Source organism: Pelobates fuscus, chromosome 2, assembly GCF_036172605.1.
Source record: "Pelobates fuscus isolate aPelFus1 chromosome 2, aPelFus1.pri, whole genome shotgun sequence".
Lineage (NCBI taxonomy): Eukaryota > Metazoa > Chordata > Amphibia > Anura > Pelobatidae > Pelobates > Pelobates fuscus.
In genome coordinates, this window is record NC_086318.1 from 259,263,539 (window position 1) to 259,285,482 (window position 21,944).

A 21,944-nucleotide genomic window follows, 5' to 3' on the forward strand; every position below is an offset into this window, starting at 1 on the left:
GGTGAATAGGGTATGTGTGCACTTTAGGTAGTGTATATAGGATCGGGCACAGTGGATGGGTTTGATGTAGATAATCAAAATCTTGTTGTGATATATACTTGTCGTCAACCCCTCTTTGTAATGACCTACAAATGGTTTCTCCAAACTTGACAGCAGGATCTTGTTCAGATAGTTTATATACATTGCAGTCTGAAATTTGTCTTAAGATTTCTGCCTTGTAGTCCTCAGATTGCAGGAGGATTAAAGTGCCCCCTTTGTCAGCGTGGCAGATAAGGTTTGCATCCAATGCCAAAAAAAAAATAAAAAAATTAAACACTGCATAACATGGTCTACAGGATTATTTTCCCTTGCAGCCTCACTTACGTGGGGAAAACATCTAACAATCTCAGAGAACGCATTAGAGGGCACAGATCCACCATTCGCTCTGCCCTTTCAAGTGGGTCTGTGAACACACCCGTCTCCTGCCTTTTCTTGGAAAAGGGACATAACTTGGCTTCATTGGCATCGACCACGTACCCGTGTACCCCAGGGGAGGTGATCGTGACACTTTATTGTTAAAGCACGAAGCCTTCTGGATTTACACCCTGGGAGCTCTATCTCCTGATGGTTGAAATGAAAAATAAAACCTTTTATATTGCTTTTTACCAAGAAGATAAAAAGGTGTGTGTGTGTATATATATATATATATATATATATATATATATATATATATATATAGCAAAGTGAAAACGGAAAGCACTCCAAGGACTTCTTAAAATATAACTTTTATTCGGTCAAAATAAAACGGTCAACGTTTCAGCCCGATATACTCAGGCTTTCCTCAGGATGTGTCCTGAGGAAAGCCTGAGTATATCGGGCTGAAACGTTGACCGTTTTATTTTGACCGAATAAAAGTTATATTTTAAGAAGTCCTTGGAGTGCTTTCCGTTTTCACTTTGCTTTATATTTCCATGTTTGGATTTAGCACTGGGCATTATATCGCTTTGTTTTGGGTGGAGTGCAGGAATTTTTGGTATTTATATATATATATATATATATATATATATATATACATACACACACACACACACACACACACACATTTATACTTTTTAAGTTGTATAAGGCCACTTAAAATCAGCTACCTGAGCAAACAAATATGGGGATTCAGTTCCACCATATGGCCACTTTGTGTATCACTGTTTTTGCTGAATAAAGCAACAGTTGGAATTCAATATTAAGACTCCAGAGTGCGCTCTACTGGGATTATATACAAATTGGTTGGAGATTACCACCGGAGCATTTGAAAAACGGGGAGCATTGAGTGCTGGGACCTGGGAGTTATATATATATATATATATATATATACACACACACAACCTTTCTGGTTTTTGCTTCCCAAGCACTACCAAACTTCAATAGCAAACCAGTAACCAACCTCATGCTGATTATTTGAATTAACAATGAAATAGCTGTCCATGAGTGGTTCACTGGCTTTGCATCTTTTCCTAAGTTGTGTTTCAAAGTTGTTGTATACAGCAAACACAGACTCAAAGGAATCCATGTTTAAAATGGAATAAGGCAAAAATGTGATTCTTTGTTGAACTAATTTGCATATGCCCACCCATAATCCTTTGCAGTAGTAACATCACTGCAAATTTGTGATTCCTGTGGGAAAAGCAAGTCTTATGGCTTGACTGGTGTGCAGATTTTTGGTGTGCAGCCTGTGGGTGAAGCCTGGAATTGTGGGAGGGGTTAGTTTGCCTATAAATATATATGCTTCCCCTCCATCTGTGCTGTTGCTGCCTGGTTCAGATCTACTTCCAGTTCAAAGGTCATCAACACAAACTGCCTAAACTCCACACAAGCTGGTCTTGGCCTAATGTGGCCCAAGCAAGTATTCATTTTACCTCACTAATGCTAATTCAGCCGATTTCAATCGTACATAGACTCACAGAGCTGCCTAAATTAATCACCTGCATTCTGCTTGCTGTATTTTGCCCTCACTAGGCCATATCGACTTTTATGATATGCATTTCAGTTAGTCACCCTGCTTTTTAATGTGTTCTTTATGGCTGCCCTCTTGGTATCCAGGCAACCATTCTCTATACACAATAAAAAAACTTACAAATTCCTTCTCCTCTATAAAGGGGAATATCTTCTAAATGTAAAAAAAAAAAAATTTACTTTCTTGCGAAACAACCTCAAACTCATGAAATATATCATACATTTAAGCATTTCAGTTAGTTAACCTACATTTTAATGTTTTCTTCGTCTGACCTCTTGATATTCCAGCACTCGTTGGGCATACATTGTTTAGTAATTATGTAGCTAGGTGTTGCAACTAACTGGCTGTCTACATTTATGTCAGGCCCAAACATGTGGTTGAGGAAATAAAAATATAAACTTGTATATACATTCTCTGTACACAATTGTAAAAATTCCTTATCCTCTTTAAAGGGGAATAATATCTAAATATCTAAAAATCTTATTAGTAAAACAACCTCAACTCAAAAATGTATCTCATGCATTTTGTCACCCTAAATTTTAATGTTTCTTTATGGTTGCCCGCTTGGTTTTCCAGCACTCATTGGGCATAAATTGTCCCAATGGTTAGGTGTTGCTAATGACTGTCTAACCCAAGGTATTGCAAATGGTGTATGTCCAGTCTTTTTAAGTAGCCACTTGGTCACAGACACTGGCCAAAGTTAGCGTTAATATTGGTTTGTGTGTGAAAAATTAAAAAAACTAATTTGAACCCCAATTTTGGCCAGTGTTTGTGACTAAGTGGCTTCTACAAAAGACTGGACATACCCTATTTGCAATACCTGGATTGTCTACTATTGAAAATGGTATGCCAATGATGGGGGTAATTTTGATTCCTGGGCTACCATACCATCTCAAAGGCAACGTACCCAATCTGGCGAATTTCATTGTGAAAAAACTGAAACTCAAACCTTTGACTCTAACTTTTGAAAACACCCTAAAACCTGTACATGGGGGGTACTGTTTTACTCGGGAGACTTTGCTGAACACAAATATTAGGGTTTGAAAACAGTAAAACGTATTACAACAAATATATCTTCAGTGTAAGTGCCAATTGTGTGTGAAAAATGCAAAGAAAAAAAAAAAAAAATCACTTTCACTGACTATATCATTGTTTTAATACATTTTACGGTTTTGAAACACAAATCTTGTGTTCAGTGAAGTCTACCGAGTAAAACAGTACCCCCCATGTACAGGCTTCACGGTGTCTTGGAAAGTTACAGGGTTAAAATATAGTGCTAGCAAATTAAACTCCCTGAACTTTCTGCCTGGGTTGTCAGGCAGGTCCTGCAAATTGTAATTAATAAAATGACCTAATTATGTAAAAATATTACAAGGACCTCGCAATCACATGGCCCAGGAGAGCCGGATCGGCAGCAGGGGGACTGCCTGGAATGCCAGGCAAGTCCCCCCCACATTGCGATTACCGGTGAGCAGGTAAGGCCCCTGGATGGCGAGGACGTGCTGTGCCACGTCCCCAAGGACGGCATAGCACGTCCGCTGTCCTTAGGGGGTTAAAAGCAACCCACTGCTATATTAGACTTCAGTCAAGGTACTGGGCAGATGCCCTGTGTCATGGGACACTTTCTCAATGTTTCTCAACCTCTGTAACAACATTTATTGTACAGGTCATATACCACAGAACTTCAGATGAAATCACAGATTATGCATAGAGCCAACATAATTGCTAGCTAATGTAAACATGTTTACACAAATCTAAATATGATCCCTCAACATGCCAATCATACATTGATTATTAAAAATCACTGCGACTATATTTTTTCCCATTTTTTCACCCACATAGCCTGCTGAATATTGCACAACAAAGTTCCACATGCACCAACAGGCTAATTGACTTCTGTGAAGGGCTGTGGCTGCTTCTTCATACATCATTTAGAAAATTATGGCTATATAGCAAATTATAGCAGATCCACCTTGGAGTATCCCTTTAAATGTTGCTGGGGCCCAAGATGTTTAATACCAGTGAGGTCAAACGTTCAATATTTACATATGGGGTGTAAAATCAGAAATTGTGTGTGTGTATAATTATATATATATTTTAATACGTTCTGCTACCATTTTAACTTACTATTAAAGGTTTGAAAACATTTAATTCAAAATGCCCGTTGCTTCCTCCAATTGTTACAGCAACATTATTTCCCATCACTTGAGCTGCCACCATTGTAATGGCCTCACATTGTGTAGGATTCACTTTTCCTGTAATAGACAAGAGAAACACAAATGAGCTTTAGGAAATTTAAAATACATCTACTTTATTAAATATCAGTTTTATTTAATGTAATGCTTCTGGATTTAAATTTAGTAAAATTTAAAGAAACAAATAACTATGTATTAGGCACTTTGTGTTACTTGTATGTTTGTTTGTAGCATATGGAAAGATATTAATCGATTAGGTATAACATGAAACACAACACTGCTGAACTTCAGCCAATTATTAGGATTTCATCACACCATTACACAAGTGAAATTTTGAGATGCTGATGTTACCTGTAACCTAGGGGGGTGGAGATTTAAAATGTATATTGTTTAAAGAAAACACTCCTCTAGTGCTTAAGTGTTCATTAGCCCTGGTTCCTTATATAAGCAAACACAATCTTTAATTGATGTAATATTCTAAATTATCTTATTAATTTGTCTGGTGCCTTTAAAATTCTCTTGTGAGGATTTCAAAAATTGAACACTATACCTCTAAATAGAAAAAATAGAAAGAAATGGGATCCGTGTGAAAATGGGTGTAAAAGGGAATAAACACCACCTCCAAACTGATCCCATGCACCAGGAGGGCACTCCAGCAATGCCCAAGGGCTTAACACGAAATACTAGCAACAGAAACAAAAAAGCAAAAATTCACAAACTGAATATAATGCTGACTGGAGATAAAGACGTAGGCACCAAAGCATCCAGTGTTATGGAACAATGTAACCAGAGGGAGACCACTAAATATCTGAAGTAAAGCATCAACACAGAAATAAACTAACTCCAAATAAGAATAAATACCGAACTAGCCTTATAAGGCTACTCCCATGCCTAAGTGAGGAGATAAAATTACTAAACGCCTAATTCTGCAATATACATATAGGTTTTATAAGTCCTGGCCCTTTAATGCATAGGGTGTGAGTAAATCTCCACTTAGTACCCAAGTACCAGAAACAGTGCCAAAGGCACCTAAACCACATCAGTGAGATGAACAGTGCATGGTGGTTATAGTGTTCATCTAAAGATTAACTTGACCAAAGAGTCATTGAAACCTTCATGCACCTTCTGTAACTCTTAATAACAGGCTATATAAGTATGAATACGTAAAAAACAATAAATACGAATAACATGTTGAATAAATAACAATATAAAAATGCACTAAAAAAGCTTATTTGATAGCCCTGTGAGGGGCATCTATTATATATTATAAGGTATACTTCAGGTATGACAGTCATTTGATGGCCATGCCCCCTCACACACCCTCAAAATGTCCAGGGAACCGATTAGCTGTTGCTAATTACCTTTGGGTGCAGTGCTCTGATACGGACGTTCAGTAGATCTTTTTCCTCTGACGAAGGTGCATATATACGGCACCGAAACGTGTGTCAGGCTCTTTCCTATGGGTCAATTTAAACTTGCACACACTGCACTGTGTGATACACATTTTTGTTATGATTTAAATTTTTCCTTTCAATTTTTTCCTTTTATGCCTATTTAGTAAATTTAAACCAAAGAAAAAAAAGTTACCTCCTTAATGTATATTTAAACAAATGAAGGTCATTTAGTTACTCCAATGGCCACTGGAGGGAATTCTCGCCCACCAATGTCAAGGCAGACCCCCCACCCCCCTAGACGGGTCCTACTCTGACTCTAATGAGACAGAAAGGGGTATTTTTTATATACACCCCTATATACTTATTAACCCTTAATAGGGAACACATGGGATGGGCGGCAGCATTGTAACCTAGCTGTGAGATAGAAAAAGTGAATACAAATATAAAAAGAAACAGTCCTGTACTCACTCCCATCACTCCTGGGCGGCAGCAATGACTACAGTACACATCAGCTCCAATAAAATAGTAAAACCCAAAGAAAAAAAAGTTACCTGTGCTCTCTCCTTAATCCCTATGTATATTTAAACAAATGGAGGTCATTTAGTTACACCAATGGCCACTGGAGGGAATGCCCGTCTGCCAACGTCAAGGCAGACCCCCAAGTGTTAATACTTTGATATTTAGTGGTCTCCCTCTGGTTACATTGTTCCATAACACTGGATGCTTTGGTGCCTACATCTTTATCTCCAGTCAGCATTAAATTCAGTTTGTGAATTTTTGCTTTTTTGTTTCTATACCTCTAAATAGTATAATATTAAACTAATTAGACACAGGAATACGTAGCTGTACCCAAAGGATATTTTGCTTTCTTCTTTAGCTCACATCGGAATTAAAATATATACGCAGCAAAACCAAAACCAACACAAAAAAAGTATAGCCAAGCATTTTGCAAGGTTTAACAATAAAAAGGTTTACATGAAATGTGTCAATCTCCCTAGTTAAAAATCTTGGGGTCGTTTACATTTAACAAGTATGGAATTGTACAGCAGTTTTGGATTCAGTGTCTGCAATTAAAGTTTTTGTCAGTTTAAATTACTGGGCTCCCACGTTAAATAAATCAATGTAAATATTACAATTAAATGTACCTTTACTCCGGCACCAGGCGTACAGTAGTCACTCCTCCATCGAGGAGATCATCAACGCTGATTATTACTGGTACAATCTAATTCTAAGATGGGGACCCATGGTGCATGTATGGCAATCTCCACACTCCGCTAATTTTATAGAGAAGCAGTGCATCCTCTCCAGAGGAAGCACTAACCGTTTGTGGTGTCCTTATGCTGGTTGCGTTCGAACAAGGAAAGTGTAGACCTTATATGTTCAGTGGTCTTGATGAGTAAGCACCTATAGTAGCAACATGTCTGTGCCGAACCCTAAAAACTATTAAGTGGTTTTGCTGCTCAGTGTCCTTTTAAAGACACAGCCCACCACGTTTTAAAAACCATTAGTTTTATATTTACTGCTTGCAAAACTTACAACCAATAATTTGCTGCAATGCTAGATATACAAAGAATTACATCAGATGAAAATTTTTAGGCACTTCTGTTCAGCAGCAGTAATAGTATATAATTATAAGCCAAAATGAACCCCCTCGCTCCTTTTTTTTTTTAATTAAAACAAGGAAAGTGTTGACTTAAAGAGAAAGTGTGAAAATGTGATCTAACAAACTTGGTAAAAGTGGAAAAACCGCAGCACGTAACGAATGCAGAAAACCCCTGTCACTTAAGGGTTACGGCTAACGTCTATATATTTTTTGAACAGGTATTTTTGTATTACCTGGCATAATGCTACTTCCAGGTTCATTTTCAGGCAAAATTAGTTCTCCAAGGCCAGATCTTGGTCCAGAAGCCAAAAATCGTATATCATTTGCAATCTTCATTAAGCTGCATGCAAGGGTGTTTAATGAACCACTCAATTCAACCAACGCATCGTGAGCAGCAAGAGACTCAAACTTATTAGGTGCAGTGATAAATGGCAAACCTGTAGAAATAAAATTGTTTAACAGGTTCGTTTCGGTCACAAGAATAAAGTAAAAAAAAAAAATTGCACTCTATTCACACATCATAAATTACCAAATATACATAAGAGTACATCAATATTTGTCCATCCCTTTATGTTACTTTTAACCAATTGAACAATGGTCTCTCTATGCATCAAAACAAGCTTAGCTTGATGAAGTGGTTTTGGTGTATTATCATGCCCCCTGCAGTCTCACCACTCAATTCTTGCCCATTTAGGAGCTAAATAATGGTTTATACAGCCCTAGCAATGCAACCCTTACCTGTGACTGACACAGTCAGCATGGAAAAAATTGTTTCATTTTCAATGAGATGTTAACTTACTTTAAATGTTTTCTCTCCTGCTCTGTAAATTGAACTATAATCACACACAGGAAGCTCCTGCAGGGTCTGAGGCTATTAACAGAGCCCACGATCAGACATTGTAAATTAAACAAAATGTGCAATAAAGAAAGTGTAAACATTACTTCTCATTTTACAGGAGGATGTGTTTAACCCCTTAAGGACCAAACTTCTGGAATAAAAGGGAATCATGACATGCCACGTGTCCTTAAGGGGTTAAGAAGGTGATGCTGGTCATATGCAGGGAGATTTGACTAGGGCTGCATAAACAAAGTGATTTAACTCCTAAATGGCAGCGAATTGAGCAAATAGACTGCATGAGCATGACTGCTTCATTAAGCCAAGTTTGTTTTGGCAACTGTACTGTCCCTTTCACTTTTAAACAACTGGGAAGTAAGCAGTGACTGCAGAGGCATAATCTAAACAACAAAACTGCATCATAAAGCTAGAATTGCTTTGGTGCTCAGAGTATCATTTTAAGAACAAATGCGAATGGACTAGACACCATCTACCACAAATATATTTTAAACTCTATAAAGCTAAAACATAAAAGTACTAAGGTGTGCACAATTGTCAAATAGAAGAAACAAATATACACAAGTCACTCCAAAACAAGTGATGCAACTTCACAAAACTGTATACCTCCAGCAGCATCAAAAGCTAGCCCAGGACAAGAGTTCTAGGCTGGATAATTTCTGATCTATTCAAATTTTCTTGCACAGACATGCATTACATTTTCAGAGAGGTCATTAGCAGACGATGGATGTTTTAAATCTGCCTTTATCAGAGACCCGGCGCAACTAGGGATGCACTGAAATGAAAATTCTGAGCTGAAACGATAAAAAAAAAAAAAAAAAAAAGGTGTTTTTTCTATTTTTTTTAATATTAGACTTAATGAATTTAATTAATCCAATATAAAAAAAAAACTTCCCTTCTCTTTTAGTGGTCTCCCCCGCCCCCGTCTTCTCTCCCCCCCCCCCCCTTCCCCCCCAGGTCCCATAGTGTTCTTCCCCCCCGTTTTTGGCAAATTTGACCCGCTTTTGGCAGTTGAAATTTCGGTGCATCCCTACAAACCACTAAAATACGGTTTGCCCCTTTAACAGGGAACGGCGCCAGTGTACTCTTACCATTATAACCACTACAGCATCCTGCTGTGATTATGTTGGTTGGAATACATATTTAATTCTGCTTAAAATTATATTTTAGAAAACAGTTTTAAAGCTCTTAAACTATGCAAAAGTCCTGTATATTAGAAAAAGAAAAAAAAACATTCTAGAAAGAAACATCAATTAAAAAAAGTAATCCTAAAAAAAAAAAAAAAAAAAAAATTACCTGTAATACTAGACACTTTTGCAGCAACTTTTTCAGCAAAACCAATCTTCGTATTCAACCCAGTTCCCACTGCTGTTCCTCCAGCTGCCAATTCGTAAACCCTTGGCAATGCACTCTTAATTCTCTCTATACCATATTGAACTTGCTGTACATAACCACTAAACTCCTATGAAACAGAAAGAAATATGGAATACAACTACATCAGGACTCTCAGATACATTTGACATAAAAATGCCAAATGCAAAAATAATGTATTCATTAATCCACAGAACAAAAGAAAAAAAAAAAAAAAGTTCCATGTTAGTTTGAGGAATCTAAGCACCCACATTACATTATATATTTTACATATTACATCTCTGTGAAGCCAACGGAAGCCAAGAAAAAACCACACCGGTTTTCAGTGATAGCCAGGGAGGTGCATCTGCCTCCAAATTTTAAATAATAATTATTCTGCACACCAATAGAGTGCAAAATATAATGCTTATTGCATTAAAAAAAAAAATGTTTTTATTAAATCCACAAATAGACATACAGCTTTGTGTACACTCAGAAGATACCAGTTCACTCATACAATAAATACCTTGAAACAAACAAAAAAAAATATGTCTGGATTTGAAGAACGCAGAATTTGTCTTAACATTCGTGTATTGAGCCTACTGTGCCTTTATTGTGGTATGTAACCACAATCCAGATTTTTCTTTGTCTAACTAATTGAGTCAAGGTATTTATTGTATGATTATCATGGTTAGTTATTTTCTTTACCTCTGAGATAAATGCCTTTGTACACAGACAACTTTATGTTTTGCATAAGCTATACTGCTTTATGATGGGACTATGTTTTGTGGCTTTAATAAAAAAAATGTATTTTGTTTTTATACAATAATGATTATATTTGTTAGTCTATTGGTGAGCAACTACATTTATTCTTCGCTTTTTAGCGTGGTGTAGTGTGGAGAATAATTTCTTATTGCACCCTAGATTTTAGTTATTTTCTATATACAGATTGTATGGTTCGTTTTCCTAAATATTGCCAATTATTTCCAATTATAAAAGTGCAGATTTCAAAATTGTCACAAATATGACCGTCTCTAGACACAAATCACTTCAGCAAGCTGAGGTGCTTTGTGTCTCTGGTGCTCCTTTAATCCCTTAAGGACACAGCTTCAAAAGCTTGTCTTGCACTTAAGGACATAAGCAATTTTTTGCTGTTTGTGTTCAACTGCAATTTGCATTTTACCAATTTATTGTACCAACACACATTATATACAGTCTTTTAATGGACAGAAAGGGCTTAATTTGATGTAACCTATACATACATAAATGCTTATTTATTATGAAAAAATACTATATATATATATATACATATATACATATACATATACATATACATATACATATATACATATACATATCCATACATACACACACAAAATACAAAAATTCCTTGCACTCAAGCTCAAATGAAGTTTAGAGTCAATATTTGACTATTACTTGCCGGGTGCCCGTCTTCTGGGGATGATAGTATAAACAGTGGTCCGGAACTGCACTCACGGTCTTTTAAGTTGAAAAAAGTTTCTTTATTTCATCAAATACAAAAATCAACGTTTCGGTCCACACAGGGACCTTCCTCAGGATAGACTGTCAGTCTATCCTGAGGAAGGTCCCTGTGTGGACCGAAACGTTGATTTTTGTATTTGATGAAATAAAGAAACTTTTTTCAACTTAAAAGACCGTGAGTGCAGTTCCGGACCACTGTATGTATGTATGTATGTATGTATATATATATATATATATTTGTGCTCGGAATTTAATACGTAATGGATAGTATCTGTAAGGGCAAAGTTGGTTGTGGTGTGCCGAAACCAACGTACGAATGGGCCTGTAAATGAAAGAGGGCCCACCAAGGAGAATGTAATTATAACAGGGTGTAGGTGGGTGGGGACAATCAACTGGAACGGCAGAGGTGAGTAGGGGCTGGGAGTTTTGATAGGGGACTTACTCCTCCCACAAATTCAGGCCTAATGGCCTTTCTCCTTGTGCTCGGAATTTAATACGTAATGGATAGTATCTGTAAGGGCAAAGTTGGTTGTGGTGTGCCGAAGCCAACGAACGAGTGGGCCTGTAAATAAAAGAGGGCAAAAGAGAAGTTCGAGAAAATACACACTTTATTGCCTTTTACATAACCAAGTTCCTGAAAGCTTGACGAAGCTCCTTTTCCGGTCGTGGTATATATGTATGGTATATGGAGGATTTCCAACGACCCAGTCTTTTCATGATGTGGACCGGTGTGTTTGTGCTAGAGGCTGATGAGGCGGCTCCTATGCGGAAGGAGTGCCCAGAGAATGAAGCCGGATTGAAACCCAGTTTAGCTAGTAGTGTTGACATGTGACGTGAATTTGGCCTGGTGAGCGGGTGCCCTTGTAGTGATAAGAGCGGAGAGTCTGGTAAGTGCGCGTGATGGGTTGACCGTAGGTGGTCTAGCGCCTTGACCGGACACCAGGCATTATCGGTAGGGAAGAGAGGAATTACAGTGGGGTGTTGTGAATGATTGGTTTTAGTTGATGGGATCATAAGTAGGTAGTGATCCTCCACCTTTGTGAGGTGTGATGTTTTTAGGCTGTGCGTGATATCTCCTTGACAAACAACGGTGAACTCTCTGGGTCTGAGAAAACCGTAGAAAGCAAGATAAATAGCCGACTTGATCACCAGGTTTGTGTTGGGAACGAACGGGGATTAGTCAAGTAGATTGCTAAGTGATCTGAAGATAGGCCCATCTATAGGTAGTCTTGTGAAGGTGAGTGGAACTGAAACCTTTAATATACCTTTCAATACCTTTTTAATGGGATATGATGACAAGAAGGGGGTGTTAGGAAAGTTGGTGAGGCTATGGTGCTGAACCCCGGTGAGGTAAAGTTTAATGGTGTTGTGAGAAAGTTTAAGATGTAAGTGGCAGAAAGAGGCAAAAGCCACCATGGTTTGTGTAGAAAAGTCGCCTTGTAAACCGAATTCTGCAGTGAATTTGTTAAATATGGTAAGTGCCCTATTATAAGAGATAGCTGTGTTAGGCAATAGTGCTTGATGAGTGAGAGTCCTAGCGTGATGCATTAGTGTGCTCAAACCAGGATACGTTCGTGAAATCGTGGTGTCCTGGATGGCTGGTGGTGAGCCGTAGGGAGTGCCTGGGAGAATAACTGGAATTGAGAGCGAGAAAGAGCATCAGCGGCCGTGTTGTGGATACCCGGGATGTGAAAACAAACTAAGTGAAACTGAACGGCTGCTGCCAGCCAGGTCAGCTTGCGAATCAGCAACATGATGGTCAGGGACGATGAGCGCCCTTTGTTAATGATTTCGCAAGCCGCCGAGTTGTCAGAGTAGCATTTCACTGGCTTGCCGGACCAGAGATGACCCCAGGTGTGTGCGGCCGCCACAATGGGATAGATTTCAAATAGGGTCTCCCTGAATCCTGGCAAGGCATCCGACTCAGGGAGCCAGTGACCCCTGAACCAGTGGTTCCCAAAGATGGCTGCAGCGTCTGTGTGAATGATGGGTGAGGAAGTGGAGAGAGGGGGGATAAACATGGCGATAATACTGTTCCAATCTACCAAAAACGTCCCCCACATAGCTAAGTCAGCCTTGGCGTGAGGGTCCAATGAAACAGAGGGCAAGAGTCCGGTACTCCGTGGAGCAGGGAAAAAAGCCTGGCTATAAAAGACCTTCCCTGCGGGATGATGCGCATGGCGAAGTTAAGGGATCCAAGAAGGGACTGAAGTTCCCTTCTGGTGCAAACATCATTCCGCAGGAACATATCTATCTCCCCTCTCAAACGGGTCAGTTTGTCGTGGGGAAGGCTAGCTCGGAGGGTAACAGTCTAGCTCTATCCCCAAAAATGTTAATTTAGTTGTGGGGCCGATTGTTTTGGATGGGGATAATGGTACACCAAGTGTGGAAAAAAGTGCTGTAGTACTGCTGATAGCGGTGGGTGTTTGTGCCCCTGCCTCTATCAGTAGGAAGTTGCCAAGTAGTGGATAACGGAGTGACACCTGAGGACGTTCAGAAGCAGCCAGCATAGTGTCTCAGCGAAAATATCAAAAAGTTTGGGGCTACTTCGAGAGACGAAAGTAAGTCGTGTGGAGAAGTAGTACTTTCCTCGCCATTTAACACCGTGAAATTTCCAGAGTGAGGGGTGCATGGGTAGTAATTTAAACGCCGTCCGTTTTGCTGAGCCAGGGGCGACTACCAGAAGAGATGATGGACTGTATGGCGTAGTCAATTGTTACGTACTGAAGTGAGAATTCGTCTGCAGGTATGAGTGCGTTTATGGTGGGAACAAAAGATGAGTGCGGTGCCGATAAATCAATAATTAACCGTTTTTTATTAGAATATTTGTGTACTGCAACACCAACGGGGTTAGTGCGCCAGGAGGAAAACGGTGAGGAGGTGAAAGGGCCGATCATGAAACAGTTAGTAATTTCAGAGGAAAGGGGAGTGTCTGTGGAAACTGGATCTTGACATGCTGACAAAAGATTGTGACATTCCAGTGTGCCTGTGGTGATGGCTACTATACCCGTGAGAAAACCCTGTGTGAACCCAGTGGTCAGATATTCCACCAAGTGCCCGCTAGGGTGTGACCTTAAGTAAAAAAAAAAAAAAAAAAAAAAGGTTGTTGACATTAATGTCGGTTAGTCATTTGTTTGGGGACAACCTGGCCGGGCACATGGTCTTGGTATGTGCCCTGAAGCATATGGAGCAAATGTGCAATAATCTACAGGCGCTGAAACTGCAGGAGCCTGCCTTTAAATTATTGCACACCTGCGCTTTGCCTAAAAAGGAGATGGGCCTACCCAGCTTGTCACGTAGACCACCCGCTGGTTTGTTGTGAGGGATGAAAGTGGGATGTGGGAGTGGAGGTGGTAGGATCTGCTTCGGAAGGACATACGTCCGCCGTATGGAATGTGGAGTTACATATGGCACAAGACGGGGCCCTGAGACCAGCGAAGTGGCGACAATAGTTCTGTATCCATCTGACACCAGTTAATTCTGACATTAAACTGTTTCAGATGGGTCGCCGCCTTCGCTGATACTGACTTATGATAGTCGTAGAAAGAGGAGCCCCCGTACTTGACGCCTAGATCCACCACCTTGTGGAGGTAGAGGTCTGACTCCTCTTCTGTGGGGATACACCGTGCAGATGACATCACGGTATATCCCGAAGGCTACCACGAACTGGGGGATTGATAGTTTTTTGTTAAGCCTGGGGTCTCTCGTCTTAAGCACCACTGAATTGTCCCCGTAATTGTATGCCTTGTTCTCCAGTATGTCCTGGGAAGCTATGAGCAGAGACACCAGACACACGTCCTTCCCGTCTAAGATTTCTTTCCTGATGGAGTCTGGGACGGAGTGAGCTGGTGACTCGAAAGGTGCTATAGATGTGGCTGGTACTGGAGAGGGGAGTATGGGGGGGCATGGTGGTACAGCGGGGACAGCCGGGGGTGGAGACTGGGAGGCCCGGGGTATTACCTGGGGAGGCGATGGCGCTCTCCACCTTCGATAGCCTGCTATTAAGAGTCCCCTAGGTTTTTAGGCCCGAACGGAGGGAAATAGCCGAACGCTATTTCCCTCATTAGCTTACGTGAGCGTGCCGGTCTCTTGACCGGAAGCCAGGTGTCGCGACCGGGAGGAAAACGGGTGGCAGGGCCGCAGAACGGACGGAGGATTTCGCTGAACCTCTTGCTGCAGGAGACTGAAGCTGTTTGGTGGGAAGCTCAGACCGGAAGTGCTGGTTGCTATGGGTATAGACAATCAACTGGAACGGCAGAGGTGAGTAGGGGCTGGGAGTTTAAGTAGGGGACTTACTCCTCCCACAAATTCAGGCCTAATGGCCTATCTACATATATATATTTACAGTTTTTGCAATAATAATGTTTGCATAATTAGTGCAGGTTAACCCCTTAAGTACCGGCCTGTATTTGCGATGTTGTACGTTATGGACCAGAACAGTTTTGACACTTTTGTGGTGTTTGTGTTTAGCTGTAAATTTCCTCTCTCTCATTTACTGTTCCCATACAAGTTATACATTGTTTGTTTCAGGACAAGAAGGGCTTTTCTTAACATACCATAATTTGTATCATGTCATATTTTATTTAAAAAAAAATAATAAAATATAGTGAAAAATTTAAACAAACAAACAAACAAAAAAACACATGTTTTTGGACTTTTACTTGAAAAATCTTTTACTTATCTACAAAAGCTAATGAAAAAATAACTGCTAAATAGATTCAAAATGTTGTCCCGAGTTTAAAAACACCCAGTGTTTACATGCGTTATTGCTTTTTTTTTGCACGTTATAGGCCTATAAATACAAGTAGGAAATTGCGGTTTCAAAAAATAAAAATAAATAATATATATATATATATATACACACACACATATACATACACACACACACACACACACCGTATATACTTGAGTATAAGTCGAGTTTTTCGGCACATTTTTTGGCTGAAAAAGCCCAACTGGACTTATACTCGAGTCGAGTTTCAGGGAGAGTCAGTCATGCCGGAAAAGATGGTTGCCATGTAGACTGGCCGTATTGATGAGCGCGGGTCGCTGCAGTCCAGGGTTACAAATAACGTGTGGGGTATACTTCAAGCCAAGTGTCTCAGAAGGGCCCATCGGGGTAACTTACATGCAGTGTCCATAGGGCGTATGGTACCCGGGGAGCTGTCTTCAGGTGGTGACCGCCGCATAGGATTCAGGGGTTGAACCTCTCGGGACAAAGGGGTTGATTTTTGCCGGGTCCCAGGTCCGTGCCGGGGTGGTTGGTTGAAGAGGTAATTCCTGGTCGAGCAAGGTCTGTTGTATGCCCAGGGTCCGCAGGAGGTCCGGGGCTTCCTCTATGCCATTCACCAGATGAGATGCCGTGTCTGTCTGTACACTGATAGCTCTGGAGTTCCGCCAGCGGTAGGCGACACCGTGCTGTTGGAGCAGTGTGGTGAGCGGCTGAAGCGTCCTGCACCAGGCCAGGGTGCTGCCAGACAGGTCAGACCCCTGTTTTCAAACTGCATAGGGGTTTTACCTCGGAGGGCCGAGAGAATCGTCGCTTTTTCTTTGACGCTTCGGAAAATGATTATAGTGTCTCTCGTGGCCGTTGGTGGCGCCTTGGGAGGTTTCAGGGTTCGGAATTGGTCAGCCAGGGTGATGGTCCTAGCCTGTTCGTGTGGCAATATGGCGGCTATCATACGCCGTACCACCTGCGGCAGGTCGGTCTCGGGTTTCTCATCTGGAAGCCCTCTGACCTTTAGATTCTGCCTTCTCCTGCTATCTTCTTGAGCCGCATAGCGGCGTTCATGTATCTGGTTCTGTTTTTGCAGGTCCAGTACTGCCTGTTGTAAGGTCGTTAGGTCCTGCTGATGTCCCTGAGACGTTGTCTCTAGTGTGTTAATGCGGCCTGTCAGGCCCTGCAATTCTCCCCTGAGGGCTGTTACGTCTGCCAGTATATTCCTCTGTAGATCAGCCAGTAGTGCCTTCATGACCCCTGTGGTTACCAACTCCCCGTCGGTACCCGCTGGTTTGGCCCTTCGTGTGATGGCCGGGGCTGTCATGTAATCCTCCTCGGCGTCTCCAGAAAAATCGTCCGAGAAATCGGAACAACCGCCATGTTAGGCTCTATCGTGCCTCGTGCTTGCCTCCACATATCGCCGATCGTCCGTTCTGAGGTATGTTTGTCCGGTCCCGGCTTTTTATTTTTCTTCCCCATCGTGCTGTACAGTAGGGGGATCTCCGACTTCGTTGTTTGGGGGTCCGTTGGGAGTTTTTTGGGGATTTTATTTGGTTTTTTCGACGTTTGATGCACGGAGCTCCAGGTTTCTGCGACTGCTGTGTATAGATGATGCCTTTGAAGTTTCCCTGCCATTAAGGAGTCACATCACTTTTGTTTCTACTTATGCAGCCCTAGCTACACCATCCCTGGCAGTGACCAACACAGCCTGCATCTAAAAACAAATAGTTCCATTTTCAATCAGATGTTATTTTGCTTTAGACGTTTTTATCCCCTGCTCTGTAATTTGAACTCTAATTACATGCAGGATGCTCCTGCAGGGTCTGTCAAGCTATTTACAGAGCAGATGATGAGAAAATCTAAACTAAACAGAATTTGCAATAAAGGATTGTAAACAGACACATCTTTACAGGAATGTTTAGAAAGGCTGTGTAAGTCACACACAGAAAGGTATGCCTAATAATGCATAAACACAATGATTTACCTCTTAAAGGTCCACTATAGTGCCAGGAAAACATACTCGTTTCCTGGCACTATAGTGCCCTGAGGGTGCCCCCCCTATATAGCCTGTCCCTGCAGACTTTTCAATGTAAAAGCTGCCTTTTCGGAGAGAAGGCAATTTTTACATTGCTGCCCATTAACACCACTAGTGGCTGTCACTCAGATGGCCACTAAAATATCTCCTATCTTAGTCTACAATTCAGGGGAAGTTCCTCAAAATGACACTTTTAATTGATTTAATGCATCCTGAGGAGATGCGGATTGATAATTGATAATCTCAGCTACAGCTAACTAGCACGACGCCAAAAAAAATAAAAAAATATTCCCAATGCGATCAGAGGGGGCTGGTGACCTAAACACACACACTTGTCAGAGACAGACACACATACGCTTGTCAGAGCTTGAAATTCCCCAGTGCTGCCTCTGCACCGGGAGGAAGTAATGAACTGTTCTTCACTTCCTCCCAGCACACAGAGCTGCATGGGTATTGAGAAAGGAGGAGGAGGGAACGGGCTGACCAATCCCAGGTGCCAGGGCAAAATATTTAGTCGTCATGGTGACCTGGGATTTGTCGAGCTTTGAGCTAAAGGGAAAATGCGCAGTTGACACTCTCTGCCAATCACAGCCTCACTGCTGGCAAGAACTGGTATAACTTACCATACCTCCAGTTGAGGCCAGTACTATAGTTTGGACTGGCAAAATAGCACTCAACCATCAGAGCGCACACATTTGTACTGCTACAAATTAAAGAGGTGAATACCAACTAACTTTTTTCCATACATAGCGGGTCTGTGCTTCTAGAGGCGTTTTTGTGATTTTTCTCTAATTTAAATGTTGTGAATATAAGGATACGGAATTCTCTGCCTGAAGAAGTGGTTTTATCAGAGTCCGTAACGATGTTTAACCCCATAGTGACCAGACCGTTTTTCAATTTCCTTACCATGAAGGAACAGGCTCTTTTTACATTTCTGCAGTGTTTGTGTTTAGCTGTAATTTTCCTCTTATTCATTTACTTTACCCACACATATTATATACTGTTTATCTCACCATTAAATGGTCTTTCTAAAGATACTATTATTTTCATATCATAATTTACTATAAATATTTTTATAAAATACACACCTTTTCTAACTTTGACCCTCAAAATCTGCTGCGCATCTATAACCACCAAAAAACGCCTGTGCTAAATAGTTTCTAAATTTTGTCCTGAGTTTAGAAATACCCAATGTTAACATGTTCTTAACTTTTTATGGAAAGTTATAGGGCTATAAGTACAAGTAGCAGTTTGCCATTTCCAAACCATTTAAAAAAAAAAAAAAAAAAAAAAAAAAAAAACTAACGCAAGTTACATTGTAACACTGATATCTGTCAGGAATCCCTGAATAACCCTTCACATGTATATTTTTTTTTTAGAAGAAGACAACCTAAGGTATTAAACTTAGGGTTTTTTCACTCTTTTCGTGCTCTTTTTATGCAACCATTTTACCACCAATCTATGCCAAATTTAAAAAAGTAAAATAATTGGTTTTGACACACATAGCAATTTAAGAATACATGTACTAAGAACTTTAAGGGTTACTGCCAAAGAACACCCCAATATGTGTTCAGCAACATCTCCTGAGTACAGTTATACCCCTGTATAGATGTGTCTGGTTCTCTGGGGGCTAAAAGAACTTGGAATTTTCTTAGCTGGTCATCATGCACCCATGTCCTATTTGGGACATTTTTGAAGCCAGCCAGTGTAATTTATCCATCAAACTATATATTTTTGAAAAGTAGACACCCTAGTGTATTTCAAATGGTGGTATTTTAACACTTTCTATGCACTAATTCTACCACCAGTCTTTGTCCTTCATTTAGGTAGTAATTTTTTGTTATTTTTCACTCACATTGTACTATAAGTATGGATTCTCAGCTCCTGTTATGTATTACTGCCAAAGAACACCACAATATATGTTCAATAACATCTTCAGAGTACAACAATGCCCCCGATGTACAGGTTTTATGGGTTTTTGCAAACTAACAGGGGTGAATTTTAGGTTGTTTGCTGGGCCTTTGTTGAATTTGAGACTGTATAGCAGCCAGGGGAACGAAAATTAACCAGATCATAGCATACCATTTGTAAAAGTAGACAACCCAGGGTATTCAAAATGGGGTATGTCCAGTCTTTTGTGGTAGCCACTTGGTCACAAATGCTGGCCAAAGTTAGCATTTTTATTATTTTTTTCCATTTATTTTACACAAAAAACTGTACTTACTGTTGTAAACACTCATATTTGCGTTCAGCGAAGTCTCCAGAGTATTAAAATCCCCCCCCCCCCCCCATGTATATTATTGCCATTTATATAGCGCCAACAGATTCCGTTTTATGGTGTTTTGAAAAGGTACAGGGTCAATATAGGGCTTGCCCAATTCAGTTTGCCGTGTCTGTGTTGCCTTTTGAGACCATATCGTAGCCTAGGAATGCGAAATAACCCCATCATGGCATACCATTTTCAAATGTAGATAACCGAGGGTATTCCAAATTGGGTATTTCCAGTCTTATGTAGCAGCCACTAAGACACAAATGCTGGCCAAGGTTAGCGTTTTTTTTTTTTATATAAAAGGTTTTTTTTTCCCTCCAATTTATATTATATACGTGTGTGTGTGTGTGTGTTATATATATCACACACACACACGTGTATATATAATAGGTGTGTGTGTGTATACACACACTTATTTCCTATATATGTATAATATATTATAATTAAAGCATTTTATATTATACATATATAATGCATATGATTTCATTATTAGTGTATTTTGAGATATATGTGTATATATCTCATAGTACACTTATAATACAATCATATATGTATAATATACTATAAAATGGTTTACTTATTTTATAATATATTATACATAGGTTGATTCTATATCATTTTTTTTTTTTTACTTTTTAGCAGCCTGGGGGACTGTGACAGCTCAGACAGTCCCCCTGCGGGCAGCTCCTAGACTCCTATTGCGGCGATGTGATCATGGTGATCACATGGACCTGGAGGGCCGGAGCTGCTGCAGAGGGGCTGCTGGGGTCTCCGGCATCCCCCCCAAAACGCCGTCCCAGGTAAGTCCAGGGCTTCTTTTTGCCGCTGTTGTACTAGGTACGTCCGGGGTCCTTAACGACCGGGTTTTTTGTTGGGCGTACATGGTACGTCCACGGTCGTTAAGGGGATATACATACACACATTATATAATTTCATTCTAAGTGTATTTTGATATATCTTTGTAAAATAATTTTTAGTTTCTTTTAGAATATACACACACACGCGTATGACGTTCTATATGATATATATTTTATATATATACACACACAGATATATATAATTTTTTAATTTAATTGTATTTTATAATTTTTTTTTACTTTTATTAACTTTGTGATTTTACTTTTCGAAGTTCAGGCAGTCCTCCTGCTGGCAGCACTGTGGACACCTATGGCGGCCATGTGACTGCTATATTTTAGAGCGGTCATATGGCCCCTGGGGATCCTTTTTTGCAGGGGGGTACTCTCTGGGCTCAGTCCAGAGTCCCCCCAAAGAATAAGACCGATTGCCGGCGGGGGAACAGCGGCGATCGGTAAGTACATGGGGAGGTAGAGGGAGGGTAGGGGTTAAATGAGTATTGGTTTTTTTTTTTATTAATTTTTCTTTTTACTTTACTAATACAGAGTGTCTCGACACCTCGAGGCACTCAGTATAGACAGAGCATCGGAAGTCTGCTAGAAGGCTTCCGATGCTCTGTCTCATTGACGGGCTCCACGTGGAGCAACCCAAAAGTGATCGTAAGAAAAGTGCTTATCAAAATAACTTGTATAATTGGACACATCTGTATTTTATCAAAACTGGAACACTGTTAGATCAAAGTACCTGACCAAGAGTAAGCGGCACTGCATCTTGCGTATGAGTACGTCCAATTTTTATAATATTCTCAAATTCTTTGGACTTTAATTGTAAGGAGTCGTGAAGCTTCTGTAACCCAGGCAAAAGAACATCGTGTACTTCTTTTGCTGCAGCAATGTGCATTGCTGTAGGAAATGTATCATTAGAACTCTGTAGGGAAAGGGGAAACACTAGTAAATTTTTAAAGCACAGAACCACTATATTAACACAACCAAATAAACCTGCAGGGTATCTTTACAGGGAGAAAAACTAGGCATTGCATACCTCTGAACAGGGACCTAAAAATCAGTCCATCATACAGTCGGAAAATGCTAGTTACCAGATACCAATTTTTCTATTTCTTTTAGTGTATCAAAGTAGCGAACAGGATATGGTTTCTTGCTTTGCAAATGCCCATTAGTAT

General features: G+C 40.3%; 1 protein-coding gene across 1 annotated transcript in view; it reads right to left on the bottom strand.

Annotated features, from left to right (window-relative positions):
• The window catches only part of FH (fumarate hydratase), a 106,659-nt gene that overhangs the window by 16,234 nt on the left and 68,481 nt on the right, over positions 1 to 21,944 (bottom strand). Inside the window, exons 5-8 of the mRNA XM_063443354.1 lie at positions 21,509 to 21,691; positions 9,329 to 9,494; positions 7,413 to 7,616; positions 4,115 to 4,242 (exon numbers count right to left, since the gene is read on the bottom strand). Of these exons, the coding sequence (XP_063299424.1) occupies positions 4,115 to 4,242; positions 7,413 to 7,616; positions 9,329 to 9,494; positions 21,509 to 21,691 (681 nt within the window). The remainder of the gene's footprint in view (positions 1 to 4,114; positions 4,243 to 7,412; positions 7,617 to 9,328; positions 9,495 to 21,508; positions 21,692 to 21,944) is intronic.